Raw genomic sequence first — 19,725 nt, forward strand, 5'->3', positions numbered from 1 at the left:
GCCATACTCAGTGGAGGGAGATTTCTGCAGCATGTTTGGCAAGTACAGAATCACAGTATATATATAAAATAATATGCAAAGTGGTTGGAGGGAAGCTTCAGAATGGTAAAGATGGTTTTTATAAAAAAATTGTGTGAGCAGAGTGCAGTTCCTCTTTAAAAGATAAGTTAATTTTTCCAATAAATAAATACAGGAAGACTCGATGACCTACAAGAGCACTCAACAGGGCCCTCGTAGCTCATTAAGAACTACAAGCTGACAGCCGCAATGGCTGTCGGTAGGTGTAGTTCGTTCATTCACAGAACACTAAATGAATGACATGACTGAGTGAGCGGAGCCCAACACGATCGCATTTTCTTTAGTTTATGACAGCAAGTCAAAATGGGGAATCGGGGGAATGCTGGGACGGGTATATTTGTAACATGTTACACCCTGAATATGAGTGTAATGTGTTACAAAAGGTGAACATATTCTTTTATACCGGTCCTAATGTGTGGGACTGGTATGATCTTGGGTGGGATGGGGCTCAAATCCTCCCACCCCAGCAAGCAACACATATTCCACATAATTGCAGGCAGTACAATGAGTGTTTCATTCATATGGGTGATGGGGAAGCGTTTGAAGGTTACAGTTGCTAATATAGATGACTTGGTCTTATAGAATATTTTTTAATCTTGGTAGGTCTACCTACGGAGGCAGAGCCTGAGAAAGCTGCACTAAGTGCGAAGGAGCCCACCCCGGGAAATGGTAATAAAGGTGAGTGTGATACCTATTTCTTTAAGTGAGCTGTTTAAAAACACCAAAATTCACTCAAAAAGTTGCATGTACTATATATTATTTTATTTAATTTTTTTAAATTTTTTATTTTTTTAACCAACATTGCACTGTGTTGCGCTGCTGTACCTGTGCATTGAAAAAGATGTGCTTGGGTAACATTCAAAAGGAACGGCACTGCAGCAGTCTGAACCACGTAATGTGCATTACCCCAATGCCACTTTGCAAACAGGCTCTCAGTAGTTAAAGCGGAGGTCCACCCGCCCCTTAAAAAATTAAAAGTTGGCAGCTACACATACTGTAGCTGCTGACTTTTAACATCAGGACTCTTACCTGTCCTGGAGTCCAGAAATGTCGGCACCATAGCTGATATTTCCATTAGCTGTCAGGTGCTGCCGCTGCTATTGCCGGTAAGGGAACCCGGCAGTGTAGCTTTTCGGCTTCACGGCCCGGGTCCCTACTGCGTGAATTATGCTGCACTCTCTCAGTAGAAGGGGAGGGAGGAGCCGAGGGACTGACGTACATCGCCTTGGCCCGGTCTCACGGAAGTGCGGACAGGTATCTGCCCCCTCACGAATGGTGCCAAATGTGGCACTGGGGGGGGGGGGGTGGGGGGGTGTAGGAATCAGCTATACAGAAGTTCCACTTTTGGGTGGAACTCCGCTTTTAACAATAACTCTAAACTAGACTGCGCAGGTATTTCATTGCACATTCAGACTGTAACGAGTAGGCATGAACTAGGAAGAGGATTACCACAATGAGTGACACCCAAACATGGGGAGATTATTTTTTTTTCATTATTATTATTATTATTATTATTATTATTATTATTATTATACAGGATTTATATAGCACCGACAGTTTACGCATCGCTTTACAACATTAGAACATTAGGGCAGACAGTACAATTACAATACAATTCAATACAAGGGGCCCTGCTCGTTAGAGGTTACAATCTAGGAGATTATCACACAATATCTGGTGTGGGTACCTAATACCTGCAATCTAAAAAAAAAAAAAATGAGGAAAGAAAAACAGGTACTTTATGGGACCCAAAATGGTAATGTGAAAATATTCTTTATTATAGAGAAAATTGAGAATTGCACACCGTACAATCTACACCTCCACCCTTCACCTAAGAAATGACAACATTGTCAACTCTAAAAACACCGGGCTTCAATATGATCAATTATTTACACTATATTGTCAAAAGAATTGGGACATCTGCCTTTACACGCACATGAACTTTAATTGCATTGGCATTAATGTGCACTTGTCCAAATCATTTGTTGGAGGGGGGATTATGGCGGGGGGTTGTTTTTCAGGGGTTGGGCTTGGCCCCTTATTTCCAGTGAAGGGAATTCTTAAGGCGTCATCATACCAAGATATTTTGGACAATTTCATGTTCACAACTTTGTGGGAACAGTTTGGGGATGGCCCCTTCCTGTTCCAACATGACTGCACACCAGTCCATAAAGACACGGATGAGCGAGTTTGAAATGGAGGAACTCGACTGGCCTGCACAAAGTCCTGACCTCAACCTGATAGAACACTTTTGGGATTCATTAGAGCGAAGACTGTGAGCCAAGGCCTTTTCGTCCAACATCAGTACCTGACCTCAAGTGCGCTTATGGAAGAATGGTCAAACATTCCCACCCCTAAACCTTGTGGACAGCCAATTCAAGAAGAGTCAAAGCTGTTATGGCCAACTCAATATTGAACACTACAGGCTAAGACTGGGATGCCATTAAAGTTCATGTGTGTAAAGGCAGGTGTCCCAATACTTGTGACAATATAGTATATATGGTCACCACCAAATGATAAGCCCCTTTCCATGTTCCCATTCTCAAATCGGAGCATACATTTGTGTAAACCACTATTCTCAAATGGGATAACGGGCAGAGCTAGAGTGATGGTGACCGCTCTGTATGCTCATCAATGAATTAGGGCTGCAACTAACGATTATTTTCATAATCGATTAGTTGGCCGATTATTGTTTCGATTAATCAATTAATCGGATAATGGCCTTAAAAAAATAAATAAAAAAAAGTGGGTCAAATTGACGTTCATTTTCAACCACAGTGATAGGAAAATTTGGAAATAGAAAACTTCTTGGTCAAAGCAATTTTCAGACAGTGTATGTGGTTTTTGTTCAGAAATGAAGTGAAAATTTCAAACAAAATTCTTTCATTCAGCGAATGTACAAAGATTTTTCATCTGAATATTCTCACCTGAAAATTGATCCGTGAGGCAAGCATAAGGCTTAGTACTCACCTATGCAGTTTTTGCTTTTGATCTGTTTATGCAGTGCTTTTTGCTGTGCATTTTGATTTTGCGCACCTGATTTTACTGCAATTTGCGTTTTTTGGGCAGATTAAAAAACACAAATTGCTGCAAATATGCATTACATTATTTTCTGCAGCTTCTCCATTGAAGTATATTGAACCAAAAAACCGTTGCACCGTTTTGTGTTAAAAGTCCCTGACCCTTTCCAAATATGCGGCGGCTGAAAAAAAGCACAGATATGAACGTGTCCCATAGGAAACCATGAACTGTAGTGCGTTTCTGCAAAAAGCACCAATAGAAATATAGATGTGAACCAGGCCTAAGACATGTAGCAACATAATGGGGTTAAAAAGACTAAAATGACTCTTTTATAGTACAAAAAAAGCAGATAATCACTACTGGAAGGGGTTCAATTTTTCACTGAAAGTAATATTTACAGTAGTGATTATATTTTTGTACTATAAAGGGCTCATTTTAGCTTTTTGTAACCCCATTATGTTTAGGGCTGCAACTAACGATTATTTCCATAATCGATTAGTTGGCCGATTAATCGGTTAATAAACAAACAAAAAAAAAGTTTGCTGCAATTTGCATTTTTACATATTTTTTTGGCCAATTTGTTGTTGGGCAGATTTAAAAACACAAATTGCCGCAAAAACGCATTATTACATACTTTTCTGCAGCTTCTCCATTGAAGTATATTGAACCAAAATAGCACAGTTTTGCGTTAAAAAAAGCCCTCGTCTTTTTTAAATAGGCAGCAGCTGAAAAAATCATGGATGTGAACGTGTCCCATAGGAAATCATGTAAATGAACTGTATTGTGTTTCTGCAAAAAGCACCAAAAAACACAGAGGTGTGACCCAGGCCTGAGATGTTTAGTAACATAATGGGGTTAAAAACACTAAAATTAGTACAAAAAAAGCAAATAATCGCTACTGTAAGGGGTAAATTTTTTACTATGGGACAGTGAAAGTAATATTTACAGTAGCGATTTGCTCTTTGTACTCTAAAGGGCTAATTTTAGTTTTTTGTTAACCCCATTATGTTAGTGGCCGATTAATCGATTATGAAAATAGTAATCGATTAATTTCATAATCGATTAGTTGTCGATTAATCGATTTAGTTGTTTCAGCCCTACAATGAATACACAAGAAACAGAAGTTCGATGTTACTAATGAACTATGAGTGAAAGAGCATGAATTGCAGTAAAATTGAGCCATGAGGACGGGGATGTAAATAGCTTTAAAACCTACACAAGGGTGAATAACACAATGGTAGACAATCTGTGCAGAATAATTGTATCTTCATCAATCGGGGAAACTATGATCCCTCCCTTGAGATCCCTAAAGTTCACTCTGAACACTTGGTTGGACAAGATAACTCCATTCCAGTGCCGCTCCATGGCGTAGATGGGAAAATATCAGTGATTTCATGTAGATGTGCAAGGCTGCAATGCAAGTGATCTGTGTAACTATTACATACACTGCTCAAGCAGGGATGCTTTATGAGCCATAGATTCCTTTTGTAAAAGTCCCTTCCCAACTGAATGTTAGGATGCCTTGGTTTCTGTGAACTCCGTGCGGCCAATCCCACAGCCATTATATCAACAGATCAGCCGATCAGTGAATCATAACTCAGTCAAAAGGGAGATATACTATAAAGTTAGCAACCTTCATGGGGGGTGGGGGGTATAAAGACTCGCAGTAGGCTGGCCTCTGGTCAGTTCCCTTTTGTGGAGACTCGATCATGGCTTGCAACCCTTACAGCTTGGAACGGCAAGCCTCGGCATATACCACGGTGCAGCCGACATTGCTCCGTTCTACTCTGGCTCCGGCAGTGTAGGTCAGCACGTGCACGGTTAGTGAAGGTCGGCTGCATGGCTCAATGTACTTAGCCGGCATTGGCTCAGCTCTGCTCTGCCTCCAGCTGTATAGGAACTCAACTATATGACTGTTGCTTCTAGGGCTGAAACAACTAATCGATTAATCGATTTATGAAATTAATATACTATATATATATTTCATAATCGATTAATCAGCCAGTAACATAATTGGGTTAAAAAAAAACTAAAATGAGCCCTTTATAGTACAAATAATCGCTACTGTAAATATTACTTTCACTGTTCTACAGTAAAAAAATGAACCCCTTATAGTAGTGATTATCTGCTTTTTTTTTTTTTTCTACTAATAAGGCTGCATTCACACCTGAGCGTAGCGTTTTCAAGCTGAAAATCGTGCAAATTTACCGCGATTTTGCTGCGTTTTTTACTGCGATTCGCCTTTTTTTTTTTTACCACAATTTTTGCAGGGCAAAAGGTCACCAATGTTAAAAGAAGGAAAAACGCCCAAATCTGCTCGACTCAAGCGACAAAAAAGGGTCCGAAACTTGTTTGAGCTTCAGGCGTTCGGCTTCAGGCGACATGGAGTGGAGATGGGAACCGTTTCCATTGAGAATACCGTATATACTCGAGTATAGGTCGATCCGAATATAAACCGAGGCCCCTAATTTACCACAAAAAAACTGGGAAAACTTATTGACTCGTGGATAAGCCGAGGGTGAGACATCCCTGTGTCCCGTCCATCGCTGTGTCCCGTCCATCACTGCCTACCTGTGCCAATCTGCAGCCTCTGTGTGCCATGCCGCACCTCTCCTTCTCGTCTGACAGACGGCGGCCATTCCACAGTTCAAAAGCCACGCCTCCGTCTGTGATAGGCGGAACACTCAATTTCCCAGCAGTCAGTGTTCCGCCTATCACGGACATCCTCTCATCCTCGTCCGTAGTATGATAATGAGCGGATGTCCGTGATAGGCGGAACACTGACTGCTGGGAAATTGAGTGTTCCGCCTATCACAGACAGGGAGGCGCGGCTTTTGAATAGTGGAATGGCCGCCGTCTGTCTACCTGATCTCCGTGACTCGAGTATAAGCCGAGGGGGGCACTTTCAGCCTAAAAAAAGGGGCTGAAAATCTCGGCTTACACTCGAGTATATACGGTAATAGATGTTTTTCTCCTCTAGCGTTTTGTCGCTTCAGGCTTCAAGCTACAAAACGCTCAGGTGTGAATGGGGTCTTAAGGGCTCATTTTAGTTTTTTTAACCCCATTATGTTACTAAACGTCTTAGACCTGGTTCACATCTATGTGTTTTATTGGTGCTTTTGGCAGAAATGCACTACAGTTCATTTACATGGTTTCCTATGGGACACGTTCACATCTGAAAGGGTCGGGGACTTTTAAACGCAAAATGGTGCTTTATTTGTTCAATATACTTCAATGGAGAAGCTGCAGAAAAGCATATAATGCATTTTTGCAGCAATTTGTGTTTTGTAGTCTGCCCGAAAAAAATGCAAATTGCAGTAAAATCACGTGCGCAAAAATCAAAACGTACAGCAAAAATCACCGCAGAAACAGATCAAAAGCAAACTGCATAGGTGTGCACCGAGCCTTATGCTGACCACACGGATACATTTTTCAGATGAGAATATTCAGACGAAAAATCTTTGTACATTCGCTGAATGAAAGAATTTTGTTTGAAATTTTCATTTGGTTTTTAACATTCTGTTTTTTAAAATGAATGTAATATCTGAACGAAAACCACATCCACTGTCTGAAAATTCCTTTGACTAAGAAGTTTCCTATTTTTTTCCAAATTTTCCCGTCGCTGTGGTTGAAAATGAACGGCAATTTGACCCACTTGTGTTTTTTTTTTTTTTTTTTAAGGTTATTAACCAATTAATCGAAGCAATAATCGGCCAACTAATCGATTATGAAAATAATCGTTAGTTGCAGCCCTAGTTGCTTTCACGCTACAGAGTTCGGTGCGCTCCGTATGATTTACTGTTAAGTACATTGAGCCACAAGGCAGGCCTTCACAAACTGCGGCATGTGCTGACCTATTACCTAAGAACCTTTGCAAAATCCTATCCATGTAGTCTGACTGGTTTGATTCATGATTATAGCCTTCTAAATGTTTATATTCTTGCAGATGACAGAGCAATATATGATGCACAGCAGGAGCAACCCTGGGTTAGGTATCTGATCGTTTGTGGAGTTGTATCCCTGGGGATACTGATTTTTATCCTGTTCTATTGCAAAGCACTCAAAAAGTAAGTTATATACATACTGTATTGGGTGGGAGTGTTTGATCAAATACTAAATATATATAATTGAAAGTCGACTGTTAGATGTGTGGGTTTTTTTTTTTTTTTTTGCCGATTAACCACTTGCAGACCGGACCATTTTGCTGGTCAAAGACCAGACCACTTTTTGCGATTCGGCACTGCGTCGCTTTAACTGACAATTGCGCGGTCGTGCGACGTGGCTCCCAAACAAAATTGACGTCCTTTTTTTTTCTTTTCACACAAATAGAGCTTTCTTTTGGTGGTATTTGATCACCCCTGCGGTTTTTAATTTTTGCGCTATAAACAAAATAGAGCGACAATTTTGAAAAAAACGCATTATTTTTTACTTTTTGTTATAATAAATATCCCCCAAAAATATATAAAAAAAACATTTTTTCCCTCAGTTTAGGCCGATACGTATTCTTCTACATATTTTTGGTAAAAAAAATCGCAATAAGCGATTATTGATTGGTTTGCGCAAAAGTTATAGCGTTTACAAAATAGGGATAGTTTTATAGCATTTTTATTAATAATTTTTTATTATTTTTTTTTTTTTTTTTTACTAGTAATGGCGGCGATCAGCGGTGTGTTTTTTTTTTTTTGTTTTTTGTTTTTTATGACTGCGACATTGTGGGGGACCCATCGGACATTTTTGACACATTTTTGGGACCATTGTCATTTATACAGTAATCACTGCTATATAAATGCAGTGATTCCTGTGTAAATGACACTGGCAGTGAAAGGGTTAACCAGTGGGTGGCAGTGTAGGGGTTAAGGATTCCTAGGGGTTTGTTACTAACTGTGGGGGGGTTGGGCTTTCATTTAGTGAACACTGATCTCTGCTCCAATCACATGGAGCAGAGATCAGCGTCACTAGTTGCTAGGCAGAATGGAGAAATGTTGTTTACACTCACGGGGGTCCCGACCAGTGCGGGAGCGCGCCGCCGGCGGCGCGCTCCTGATGGCAGGGCGGCATTGAATATTGGACGTACCTGTACGCCAATATGCCTGCCCGTGCCATTCTGTCGACGTACATCGTCGTGCGCTGGTCGGGAAGTGGTTAAGAGCCTTTTAAAAAACTGCTCCAAAAACCATTTTCTGGTGCTTCCCATTTATTTCAATGGAAAGAGGTGTTTTTAAAGTGTTTTTAAAAGAAAATACATTAAAAATTAGAAAAAATCATTAAAAAAAAAAAAATTTAAATTTTTTTTTTTTTTTTACTTACCAGAAATGCCTGTTGCTAGGCACATCGTCCTTATCTGCCTCTTCCTCCTCCGTGGAGATCTTCTATCTTCTCTCCTCCGTGCGGCGTCTTTTGGGTAATGGGTCACGCTGTGTTCTGGGAACTGTGTGTCCCAGAACACAGCGCGTCCCATTCACAAAGCGCTGCGCGACTCGCGCATGCGCAGTAGGAAACGGGCAGTGAAGCCGCAAGGCTCCACTGCCTGTTTCCCTTACCCAAAATGGCGGCACCGAGACCGAGGGACGGGTCAGCCTCGGGCGGCCGACATTGCGGGCGCCCTGGACATGTAAGTGTGATTATTAAAAGTCAGCAGCTACAGTGTTTGCAGCTGCTGACTTTTAAATTTTTTTTTTTTTTTTTTTTTCAAAACCGGCCCTCCTCTTTTAAGGTGCATTTTCTAGCTCTCCAAAGATGCTGCATGCCAGATTTATTTATTTTTTGTTTTATTTTACCGCACTGCCCCAGTGTAAAAGCATTCATTGGTTTTAATGCGAATGGTTCTTGAGCGTTTCAGGTGCTTTTTTTTTTTTTTTTTTTTTTTTTTAACACCAAAGTGCTTGAAAAACTACTCAGTGTGAAAGGGCTCTTAGCAGTCTACATGCCACTTGCATGTGAACGGAATCCAACATAAAATTTGGAGCCACTGTGTGGCCATTCTTCCTCCTCAGTGTCCTATAGCTGAGCAAGTCTGAATTAGAAACAACAAAGCGCTGTTACCATGAGGGGGAGGAAATGAATTCCCCTGGACCTGCCAGAAATTCCGATCTGCGCTCTATCCTGTGCATTATCGTTGTTCAGTGCCTCAAGCAGTCTAATCAGTTCTTTCCCCCCCCCCCCCAGCTTTCATTTATCGTTTGAACCAAGCTGATCAAAACAAAAAATTTTCCTTCACTAATACATGTCCCTTCTATCAGCGCTGTATAAATTGTATATGTAGTGGGAGCCACATACAGTGCTGTGTTCCAGCAGCGGCACGGGGAATTGTGCCTGGTACAAAATCGAGTCAGCCATTCACAGCAAGCCTTGTATTTTTATAAATGAACACAAAGCTTTCTCTGATTGCCTGAAGTGAAGAGGCGGGCGAATGATGTCTTGATTTCCACCTCCGCATTAAACTGATTAAGGTGTCCGTTTATGAAGAAGTGAACAGCAGTGATCCTGAGGATCGCCGTTGATCACAGCCCATAAACGGATTATGAAACGGAGATAATTGGAGAAGTCTTGGTTCGCCCAAAGATTATCTCCGCACATGGAGAATCCTCATAGACTGACACAGTACCGGCCAGTCTATGAAGCTGTGATCTGAGCGCTTCACTGGCGATCTGTGTCAGAATTCACCCTCCCTGATTCACCAGCTCAGAGGTGGAGAATCGGGGAGTGAAGAGAGAATCCCAGGGGATCTGAGGAGGAAAGAGGAAGATTAACTTCCTTATGCCTCGTTCAGACCCCCAACACTGAAACCATGTCCCCCTGTCATATTTATGTGTGTGTATATATGTATAATATATATATATATATACACACACACATATATTGTGTGTGTGTGTGTGTGTATGTATATATACTGTGTGCCTATATGTATAATGTAGGGGGACTCATTATTTTATTAACATTAACCGCGCTGTCTGTCATTGTACTGAGCAGTGATAATGTATCACTGCTTAATAAACTGACATCTCGGTGTTTCAGTAAGATTCTGGTGCTGTAATCTCATAAAGGTTCACGAGATTCCAGTATCGGGGGACGTTCTCCACTGTTTGAAGTGTTTGTAGATCGCATCACTCCTCCAAGAGATCGACTCCGCTTCATAAACTGGCACATAGAGGAGAACAATCTCATCTGAGAGTGCCGGAGAATGAAGCAGTGAATAAATTTCACTGCTTCATAAACGGACACCTAAAGGTAAGGAAGGACTCGCTTCTCACCCTGACACCCCCCCCCCCCCCACCCCAAATATTGTGAACAAGTTATCTATATATAGCAATATGAAACTACACAATGCCATAAGAAAAGATCACGAGAATATACAGATGTGTGCTCAAATGCATCCATGTAGGCCTTTGCTTATGGAGGGATGGAGGGGGCATGGGAGCCCGTTGCCGCCCCTCTGGGGTGTAGATAGTAGTCATCCTGTAACAAAGAATATAGGTCTCTAAAACAATCTGCAATGAAGATAGAACTCTTATCTGTGTCTGAGAATACAATTTACATGTTACTTGTTGCAATAGTCCCTTTTTAAACCAAAGTTCTTAAGTCACACCATCTTTGTTTAATAATGTAATCTTTCCTGTGTCTCTGTGTTTTTTCTAAATAAAAAAAAACTTATATATATATATATATATATATATTATATTACACCTTATTTCAGAGCAGCACTTGCCTGATGCGCTTCCTCTCTCTTCTCCATGTCTGACAACTGCAGTGGGTGGGACCGAAATTCCCCTGCTGATGTCAGTCAGGAAGGGAGGAGGAGAGAGGCGGCCGTTCACGTGAGCGGCACTCTGAAATTAGGTATATAGCTGCGTTTTTATTTATATTTTTATAAAACACACACACAGGGCAGATCACATTATCCTGTTTAATAATGTAATTTGAAAACTGTCATTTTAGTGGCAAAAGGGGAGGGCATAGATACGGAGCTGAAAGTCGGGGGTAGAGGAGAGCTGTGGATGACGGAGGCATGTAAATTGACCACGATGTTGGGGCTCAGAAGCCAGGATACACCATGGTCAGTTTACAGGGGGTAGCGCAGAACCAGACAGGATCAGTGAGCTATTTCAGGGGATAGAAAGGGCCAAATTACACAGCACAAGCACTTTTTAGGGTAACAAAAGCTTTAAACCATTTCAGTATTCTGTAGTAAGTGCGACAGAAGCCTACAGGTTAGCAACATCCCATGTTACCTGCAAAAAAGTCATCAGGTAGTTGTATGTCCTATAGCTTTACCAGAAAATCTGTGATATCCCTGATAGGACTCCCCTTTTGGCTTTTACAGAAAAATGATGGGATGTCCAGGGGGCATGGGGTATGTGTATGTATGACACACATACACACTCGTATTGCACATAGCAACCAATAGCATTCCAGCTTTTCAACGGTCTTCTTCCAGGCAATTAGAAAGGGAAGTAAAATACATGACTGACAGTGGGCACACTTCTATCTTCAAGTTTTATATGTGTGACTACAAATAGCTTCACCTTATCACTCAAAGTAATGTATATAAATGTGGCTTTATATAAATACAGGACAGAAGCCAAAACACCAAAGAAACAGGCGAATGTTGAAAATGGACAAGTAACACCAGTGTCCTCCGTTAAGAAATTAATTGCGTGGACCAGTGAAAGGCTTTCTCCAAAGCTGATAACCGAGAATGAACCTGGACCAGGATCAACTATGAATGAAGCAACACCTTCCGATAGTGACAAGAGAAATACCGGGGTACATCACTATATACATCTTCAGGCTTCTGATCATATATTTATATATTATTTTATCTACAATAATTCCATTTATTTTTCATCAAATAGTTTCTGAATCTATGGTATGTGTTGGTGTTATATTTGAACATGCTCATGGGGTACTATTTATCTATACTTTGCATGTGTTGGTGCTTTAGCAATATTCTCTATTCCTGGCCGAGGAATCCAATGAGTCACCTACGTGTTTCGCTGGATGACCCACTTCATCAGGGCCTCGGATTATACTTTAATTATTATATGTGTGACAAATGTAATAGTGACCAAATTGATGGAGGTTTAGCCTGGGAAGGCTGTGGGGATTAGCTTTGTGTCCCCTTAACAGCACAGGGAGAGCTGATCCCATATATTGATAGCTGTATATATATAGTCAACATGGAGTTGACATGTATATCCTTAAAAGGTAGATATCAGGATAAGCACCTCAAGGCTTTCAAAAGAGAGATGGTGCTAGCAAAAAGAGATGTGATGGGTGAGATCGCTCAAAGGAATGAGTTGGAGTGTCTGATAGATCTTGATCATGGGTTCTCTGATCCTGAAGCCTTTGTGTGGATGATCAGTGTTTCTTTCCAATGATTTTATACGTTGTGCCTTCCAATGCTTGTTGTTGTTTTTAGGTATTGTTGTTTTTCTAATGCCCCCCCCCCCCCCCCCCATTTTGATACTTTAATTTTTTGATGTTTGTTGCAAAATGGATTGGGATTTATCCTGGTATTGTTGCCTTTATATATTTGCACCTCCTGCTGTTGTCTGCCTCTTGGGACATTGGACTCTCTGGCAACCCTCATTTATTACCAAGGGAATGCATACTTTAGTGCATCAGTTCCATTTAAAACAGTTATTGACATATGCACTTCTGCTATTTTCATGTGTTTAGGATAACTCAAGTCTCCTGGAACTTCTCTGTATATTTCTAATTCAAATTGTTATTTTTGATTTTTAGGAAACCAGGCAAAGTTCATTAAAGAAAAGAAATGCACGTGATTCTGCAAGAAAAGCCACCGCACCAAAAAGGCTACCGTTCTAATGAGCACTTATGCAGATGAGGAAAACATGTTTAATCACTTGCTTACTGGGCACTTAAACCCCCCTCCTATCCAGACCAATTGTCATCTTTCAGTGCTGTCACACTTTTCCCCCCAAATGGAGCTTTCTTTTGGTGGTATTTGATCACCTGTGCAATTTTTATTTTTTGTAAAAAAAAAATTAAAAAGACCGATTTAAAAAAAGAAAAAAAATGTTTTTTTGGGGGGGGGGGTTTAGAATTTTAAAAACTGGTAATTTTTGTCTGTCATTGATGTACGCTGATGAGTCGGCATTGATGGGTGGCAGTGATGGGCCCCGGTCGATTTATACCTATAGGCAGCACTTCTAGGTGGCATTGATAGGTGGCACTTGTGGGCATTGATAGGCAGCACTTGTGGGCACTGTTGGTCAGAATCAATGAGGCATAATTGCCTCTTCCTCTTAGGGACCGATGTCCCTTTAAGATAAGCCGGTGATCGACTTTTTTTTTTTTCTTCCTCCGCTGTCAGCGTGAGGAGAAAAACGAAACGATCACCAAGCTTTTGTTTACATCATGTGATCAGCTGTCATTGGCTGACAGGTGATCGCATGGTAAGGGGCCGGGACCGGCCTGCAGAGAGCGTGCACAGAAGAGGACATCATATGACGGCCTCCCGGGAATTCACATCTGCGCTGTGGCAGTCATTCAGCCATAGCCCGGATGTCAGGTAGTTAAAGGATAATTCCACCTTTTACAAAAATAGTTTTTGGTTGTGAGGCAGTGGTGGCCCATCCACAGGGGGCACCCGGGCGCCGCCCCTCCCCCCCCCCCGTAGTAAAAAAAATAAAAATAATTAAAACGGACCCTTTAACCACCTGCTTACTGGGCACTTAAACACCATTCTGCCCAGACCAATTTTCAGCTTTCGGTGCTCTCACAATTTGAATGACAATTACTCAGTCATGCAACACTGTACCCAAATGAATTTTGTGTCCTTTTTTTCCCACAAATAGAGCTTTCTTTTGGTGGTATTTGATCACCTCTGGGGTTTTTATTTTTTGCGCTATAAATGAAAAAAGACCGAAAATTTTGAAAAAAAACGCATATTTCTTTGTTTCTGTGACAAAATTATGCAAATTATTAATTTTTCTTCATAAATTTTGGTCACAATTTATACTGCTACATATCTTTGGTAAAAATAACCCAAATTAGTGGATATTATTTGGTCTTTGTGAAAGTTAGAGCGTCTACAAGCTGTGGTGCGAATCGCACAAAATTGATCACATCTGATGTACTGGTGGCCTATCTCGCTTCTTGTGACCCGAACAAGTCAGAAAAGTACAAATACCCCCCAAATGACCACTTTTTGGAAAGTAGACATTCCAAGGTATTTAGTAAGAGGCATGGTGAGCTTTTTGATGTTGTCATTTTTTTCCCACAATTCTTTGCAAAATGAAGATTTTTCATTTTTTTTATTTTTCTCCACAAAATTGTCATTGTAATAGGTTATTTCTCTCACGTGGCATGTGTATACCACAAATGACACCCCCCAAAAAATTCTGCTACTCCTCCTGAATATTACAATACCACATGTGTGGGACTTTTTCACAGCCTGGCCACATAGAGAGGCCCAACACGCAGGGAGCGCCATCACGTGTTCTAGGAGCATAAATTACACATCTAACTTGTTGACTATTTATTACACTTTTGAAATACCAGGACAATGACACGTGACACTGATGACAGATGACACTGATACGTGGCAATGATGACACTTATACGTGGCACTGATGACACGTGGCACTGATGACAGATGACACTGATACGTGGCAATGATGACACTTATACGTGGCACTGATGACACGTGGCACTGATGACAGATGGCACTAATATGTGGCACCGATGACAGATGACACTAATATGTGGCACTGATGACACGTGGCACTAATACGTGGCACTGATGACACGTGGCACTAATACGTGGCACTGATGGCACGTGGCACTAATACGTGGCACTGATGACACGTGGCACTAATACGTGGCACTAATACGTGCCACCGGTGACAGATGGCACTAATACGTGGCACCAATGACGCGTGACACTGATGACAGATGGCACTGATAAGTGGCATTGATGACACGTGACACTGACAACAGATGGCACGTGACACTGACAGGTGGCACTGATGACAAATGGCACTGATACATGGCACTGATGACAGATGGCACTATGTGGCACTGACACGTGGCACTGACGACACGTGGCACTGACGACACGTGGCACTGACGACACGTGGCACTGACGACACGTGGCACTGGGGGCAGGTGGCACTGGGGTGGATGGCACTGGGGGCAGGTAGCACTGGGGTGGATGGCACTGGGGGCAGGTAGCACTGGGGTGGATGGCACTGGGGGCAGGTAGCACTGGGGTGGATGGCACTGGGGGCAGGTAGCACTGGGGTGGATGGTACTGGGGGCAGGTGGCACTGGGGCGGATGGCACTGGGGCGGATGGCACTGGGGCAGATGGCACTGGGGCGGATGGCACTGCTGGGGGTGGATGGCACTGCTGGGGGTGGATGGCACTGCTGGGGGTGGATGGCACTGCTGGGGGTGGATGGCACTGCTGGGGGTGGATGGCACTGCTAGGGGAGGATGGCACTGCTAGGGGAGGATGGCACTTTATTTTATTTTTTTACTTTTTTTTCTTTCACAGGCAGAACGGCTGCCGCTGCAGCCGTTCATCTCTCCCCTCTCGCACTGTCTGTGCGAGGAAGGAGAGCGGCGCTGAGAGATGATCTCATATGTAAACATATGAGATCATCTCCCATTGGATACGCCGATCACGCTGTAAACGGCCGCTGTGATTGGCCGTTTACAGCGATCTGTGTTTGCCTGTCCCCGGGGGACACGGCGAACACAGAACTTCCGCGATGCGCGTCCGCGATGCGCGCCCGCGGCGGCGCGCATTGCGGAAGTAAACATCACGCCGTCCAGGGACGGCAACCCGGACGAAGGCGCCTGCTCTACTGCCGTCATTCGGCCATAGGGCGGGCGCGAGGAGGTTAAGAACAAAAAAAAAGTATTTTTAACAAAGTGCACTGTGTTGCCGGATGCAGATTGCAGACGTGGCGCTTCATTTACGGGCTTCTAACCTGCCTTACAGCGCAATACAAAGTGCTGAATAGCTTCCACATGCAAAATCAGCATTGTTTTTCGAATCTCAAGGTCACTTCCAAGTTTTGTGAAACAGACGAAAGCTGGAAGTGACGTCGGGAGCTCCATTCTTCGGCCTGAGTGGAGCTGCAGGAGAGAAGGTAAGAGAGGAGGGGAGCTCCAGCACAGTTGGCGTTCCCCCCCCCCCCCCCCATCTCACACTAACACACGGACTGAAGCCACCTCCGAGTACCTTCCTAAACTCAGAGATAGAGGGGGAGGAGATTGGACACAGCATCAACAGGACGTACTGATCTGAGGTTGGCTCTGAATGCAATATGACACTTGCAGGGGAAGGGGGCAAGTTATCAAAGAAAGGTACTCACAGTGATTTGGGGGGCTGGAAGAGGATGCTGTATGTGCTAGGGGCCACTTAGAGAGCAGGGAGGATTTGTGCTAGATGGGGGGGTTGAATATAAAATTAGACCCCCCCTTCTAGCACAAATCCTCTCTGCTCCCAAAGTGGCCCCTAGCACATACAGCATCCTCTTCCAGCCCCCCAAATCACTGTGAGTATCCTTCTTTGATAACTTGCCCTCCTTCCCCCCCCCCCCCCCTTGTTCAAAGAGATGCTGGCTGCTATTCAGGAGACAATCGTGGTGTTTGGGATCAGTGGGCACAGTGGCTGCGTTTTGATGACACAGTGGCTGCGATTGATGGGTTTTATTTTTTTTTTTTTTTTTTTTTTTTTTTACAGAATTTTTCTGTTTGTGCCCCCCCCCCCCCCCCCCCCAAAAAAAAAAATTTTGAGCACCAGCTACCACTGTTGTGATGGTTTATGAGCCTGGACCACAAAGTAATCAGGTTTATCAACTGTGATCATTACAGTTTTGTTTCATTATACTTCTACAATGTCTTGAACTTTCCAGTAAGCCTGACCAAAAATGGTTCATTAATAGATTTTTCATGTGGGATCTAAAGAAACTGTGGAATGTTGTGTCAGTGAACTGTCCATTGTTAACTGTAGACAATTGTAGACTGTCCCTTTTTGGAATCGAGCAAAACTGAAAGCACTTTATTGGGGTAAAATTCAAACTTCAGAAGCCTTTACAGATTTAATGAAGCAGATTGGGAAAGGAATACTGGTTATATTTTTTCAGGAACACATTTGTCACAAACCTGGAGTTGTACTTTAACCACTTCCCGACCAGCGCACGACGATGTACGTCGACAGAATGGCACGAGCAGGCATATTGGCGTACATGTACATCCAATCTTCAATGCCGCCCTGCCATCGGGAGCGCGCCGCCGGCGGCGCACTCCCGCGCTGGTCGGGACCCCCGTGAGTTCTGTCGCGGGACCCGCGAACTCGAGCGCCGCGGGCATACCCACGATCGTCTCACGGGACGTCTGAATGGAGGAAATGCCGTATAAACAGCATTTCTCCATTCTGCCTAGCAACTAGTGACGCTGATCTCTGCTCCATGTGATTGGAGCAGAGATCAGTGTTCACTAAATGAAAGCCCAACCCCCCCACAGTTAGTAACACATCCCTAGGAACACTTAACCCCTACACTGCCACCCACTGGTTAACCCCTTTACTGCCAGTGTCATTTACACAGGAATCACTGCATTTATATAGCAGTGATTACTGTATAAATGACTGGTCCCAAAAATGTCCGATGGGTCGCCCACAATGTCGCAGTCACAATAAAAATCGCTGATCACCGGAATTACTAGTAAAAAAAAAAAAAATAATAATAAAAATGCTATAAAACTATCCCTATTTTGTAAACGCTATAACTTTTGCGCAAACCAATCAATAATCGCTTATTGCGATTTTTTTTTTTTTTTTTTTTTTACCAAAAATATGTAGAAGAATACGTATCGGCCTAAACTGAGGGAAAAACATTTTTTTTATATATTTTTGGGGGATATTTATTGTAAAAAATAATGCGTTTTTTTCAAAATTGTCGCTCTATTTTTGTTTATAGCGCAAAAAATAAAAACCGCAGAGGTGATCAAATACCACCAAAAAGCTCCATTTGTGGGGAAAAAAAGGACGTCAATTTTGTTTGGGAGCCACGTCGCACGACCGCGCAATTGTCAGTTAAAGCGACGCAGTGCCGGATCGCAAAAAGTGGTCTGGTTTTTGACCAGCAAAATGGTCCGGTCTGAAAGTGGTTAATCTATGCCTAGCACAAAAAGTTTTTCTACCATCTGCACTTATATTCAATTTTTTTTAGAAGCTGTAAATATTGGGCCACAGAATTTTTTCATGGTTCCCAGACTCATGTTCATGCTTTTGTTCTCATGGAACGCAGCATCGTATTATGGCTGCTGCAACTTAAAATAACACTAACCTACTGTTTACTAATTAGATTCAATTACATCAGTCACTTATAAGTACTGAGGACACTGGAAGTAGTCAAGGGGGCATTGTGAGTACTGAGGGGTTCCTGTTACTTCTCAAACGGTTTAGGGCAAACATAAAAAAAAAAAATGTTGATTATCCCCATTTTTGTTAGTGGGTATCCTCCTATAGGAGGGGTGCGAATACTGCTATGCAAGGTGTGAGCAAGTTGTTTGTTTGGAAGCCCAGGTTTTGCATCCAAAGAGTCAACTGGTAACACTCCGAAGCATTCACAACCCTGATAGTAGTGTGGACTCTACCTGTCAGGTGATGGCTGGAGCCAGTATAGAAGGAGGGTGATATGGAGGTGCAGATGACAGAGGTGGTGGGTAGTTGGGTTGCAGTAAGCCCTTGTACACACGGTCGGACATTTCGACAACCAAATCCGTCGGATTTTGTCAGTCGGATCTTGTCCGAAACTGTTGCATACACACGGTCGGACAAAGTTGTGGAAAAATCCGATCTTTCAGAACGTGATGACGTAATATCGTTACGATGGGACTACGTTCAGGCTAGTAGCCAATAGCTTTGATGTAGGAATTTTGATCTGAGCATGCGTGGCACTTTGTCCGATCAAAATTCTCTACACATGATCGGAGTATGTCCTATCGGACCAGTTTGTCGGAAAATATTTCCAGCAAGTTGGAAAATTTGGTCCCGACGGAATCAGTCCGATGCATACCACACACAGCCGGATTATCCGACAACACGATAGGACACATTCCGACGGATTCTCCGACCGTGTGTACAAGGGCTTAGAGTGAAGCGATGGGCTCTCTCTTCCACTGCTCCTCTATCTGGTCCTAATACAAAAGATGCTTGCACAAAAATTAAGAAAATTGAAGAATTGATTAATTCAGCCAACCAACAGTGCTTTTTCCTTAAACAGTATTCTGAGTCCAGAATTTCTCCACTGGGACTTTGTGTACTTAAAAATTGTCCTTTTCTAGATAAAGATCTCCTTATAGAGTGGGAGCAGATTGCAGAATTTTGCACCCAAAAATGGATAAAATTGCTGATTATGCTGAGAGACAGGAAATTTTCTGCCCTGAAAGAGCAGATAAAGACCAATATAACATCATTGTCCTCTTTAACCCCCTCTGCCCCTAGAGAATGGTCAAGAATATTGAAACAACATAAGAAAAGAGGATTTCCTTCTAAAATCTAAATTAGGAAAATTACGTAGAGATATAGATGATTATAACTCTAACAGAGTTTTCAATTGGAAAAAGAAAAACCGTTTGAATAATA

General features: G+C 42.5%; 1 protein-coding gene across 2 annotated transcripts in view; it reads left to right on the forward strand.

Annotated features, from left to right (window-relative positions):
- The window catches only part of LOC143981729 (OX-2 membrane glycoprotein-like), a 46,591-nt gene extending 33,449 nt beyond the window's left edge, over nucleotides 1-13,142 (forward strand). The window contains exons 4-7 of one of the 2 annotated variants that reach the window (XM_077479779.1): nucleotides 682-756; nucleotides 7,046-7,166; nucleotides 11,670-11,862; nucleotides 12,844-13,142. In XM_077479779.1, the coding sequence (XP_077335905.1) occupies nucleotides 682-756; nucleotides 7,046-7,166; nucleotides 11,670-11,862; nucleotides 12,844-12,927 (473 nt within the window). In that variant the 3' untranslated portion in view covers nucleotides 12,928-13,142. The remainder of the gene's footprint in view (nucleotides 1-681; nucleotides 757-7,045; nucleotides 7,167-11,669; nucleotides 11,863-12,843) is intronic. The other variant, XM_077479778.1, reaches the window with a different exon arrangement.
- The last annotated feature ends 6,583 nt before the right edge of the window (nucleotides 13,143-19,725 follow it).

Source organism: Lithobates pipiens, unplaced genomic scaffold (genome assembly GCF_037356315.1).
Source record: "Lithobates pipiens isolate NorthernLeopardFrog02 unplaced genomic scaffold, aLitPip1_a1.2 Scaffold_16, whole genome shotgun sequence".
Taxonomy (NCBI): Eukaryota; Metazoa; Chordata; class Amphibia; order Anura; family Ranidae; genus Lithobates; species Lithobates pipiens.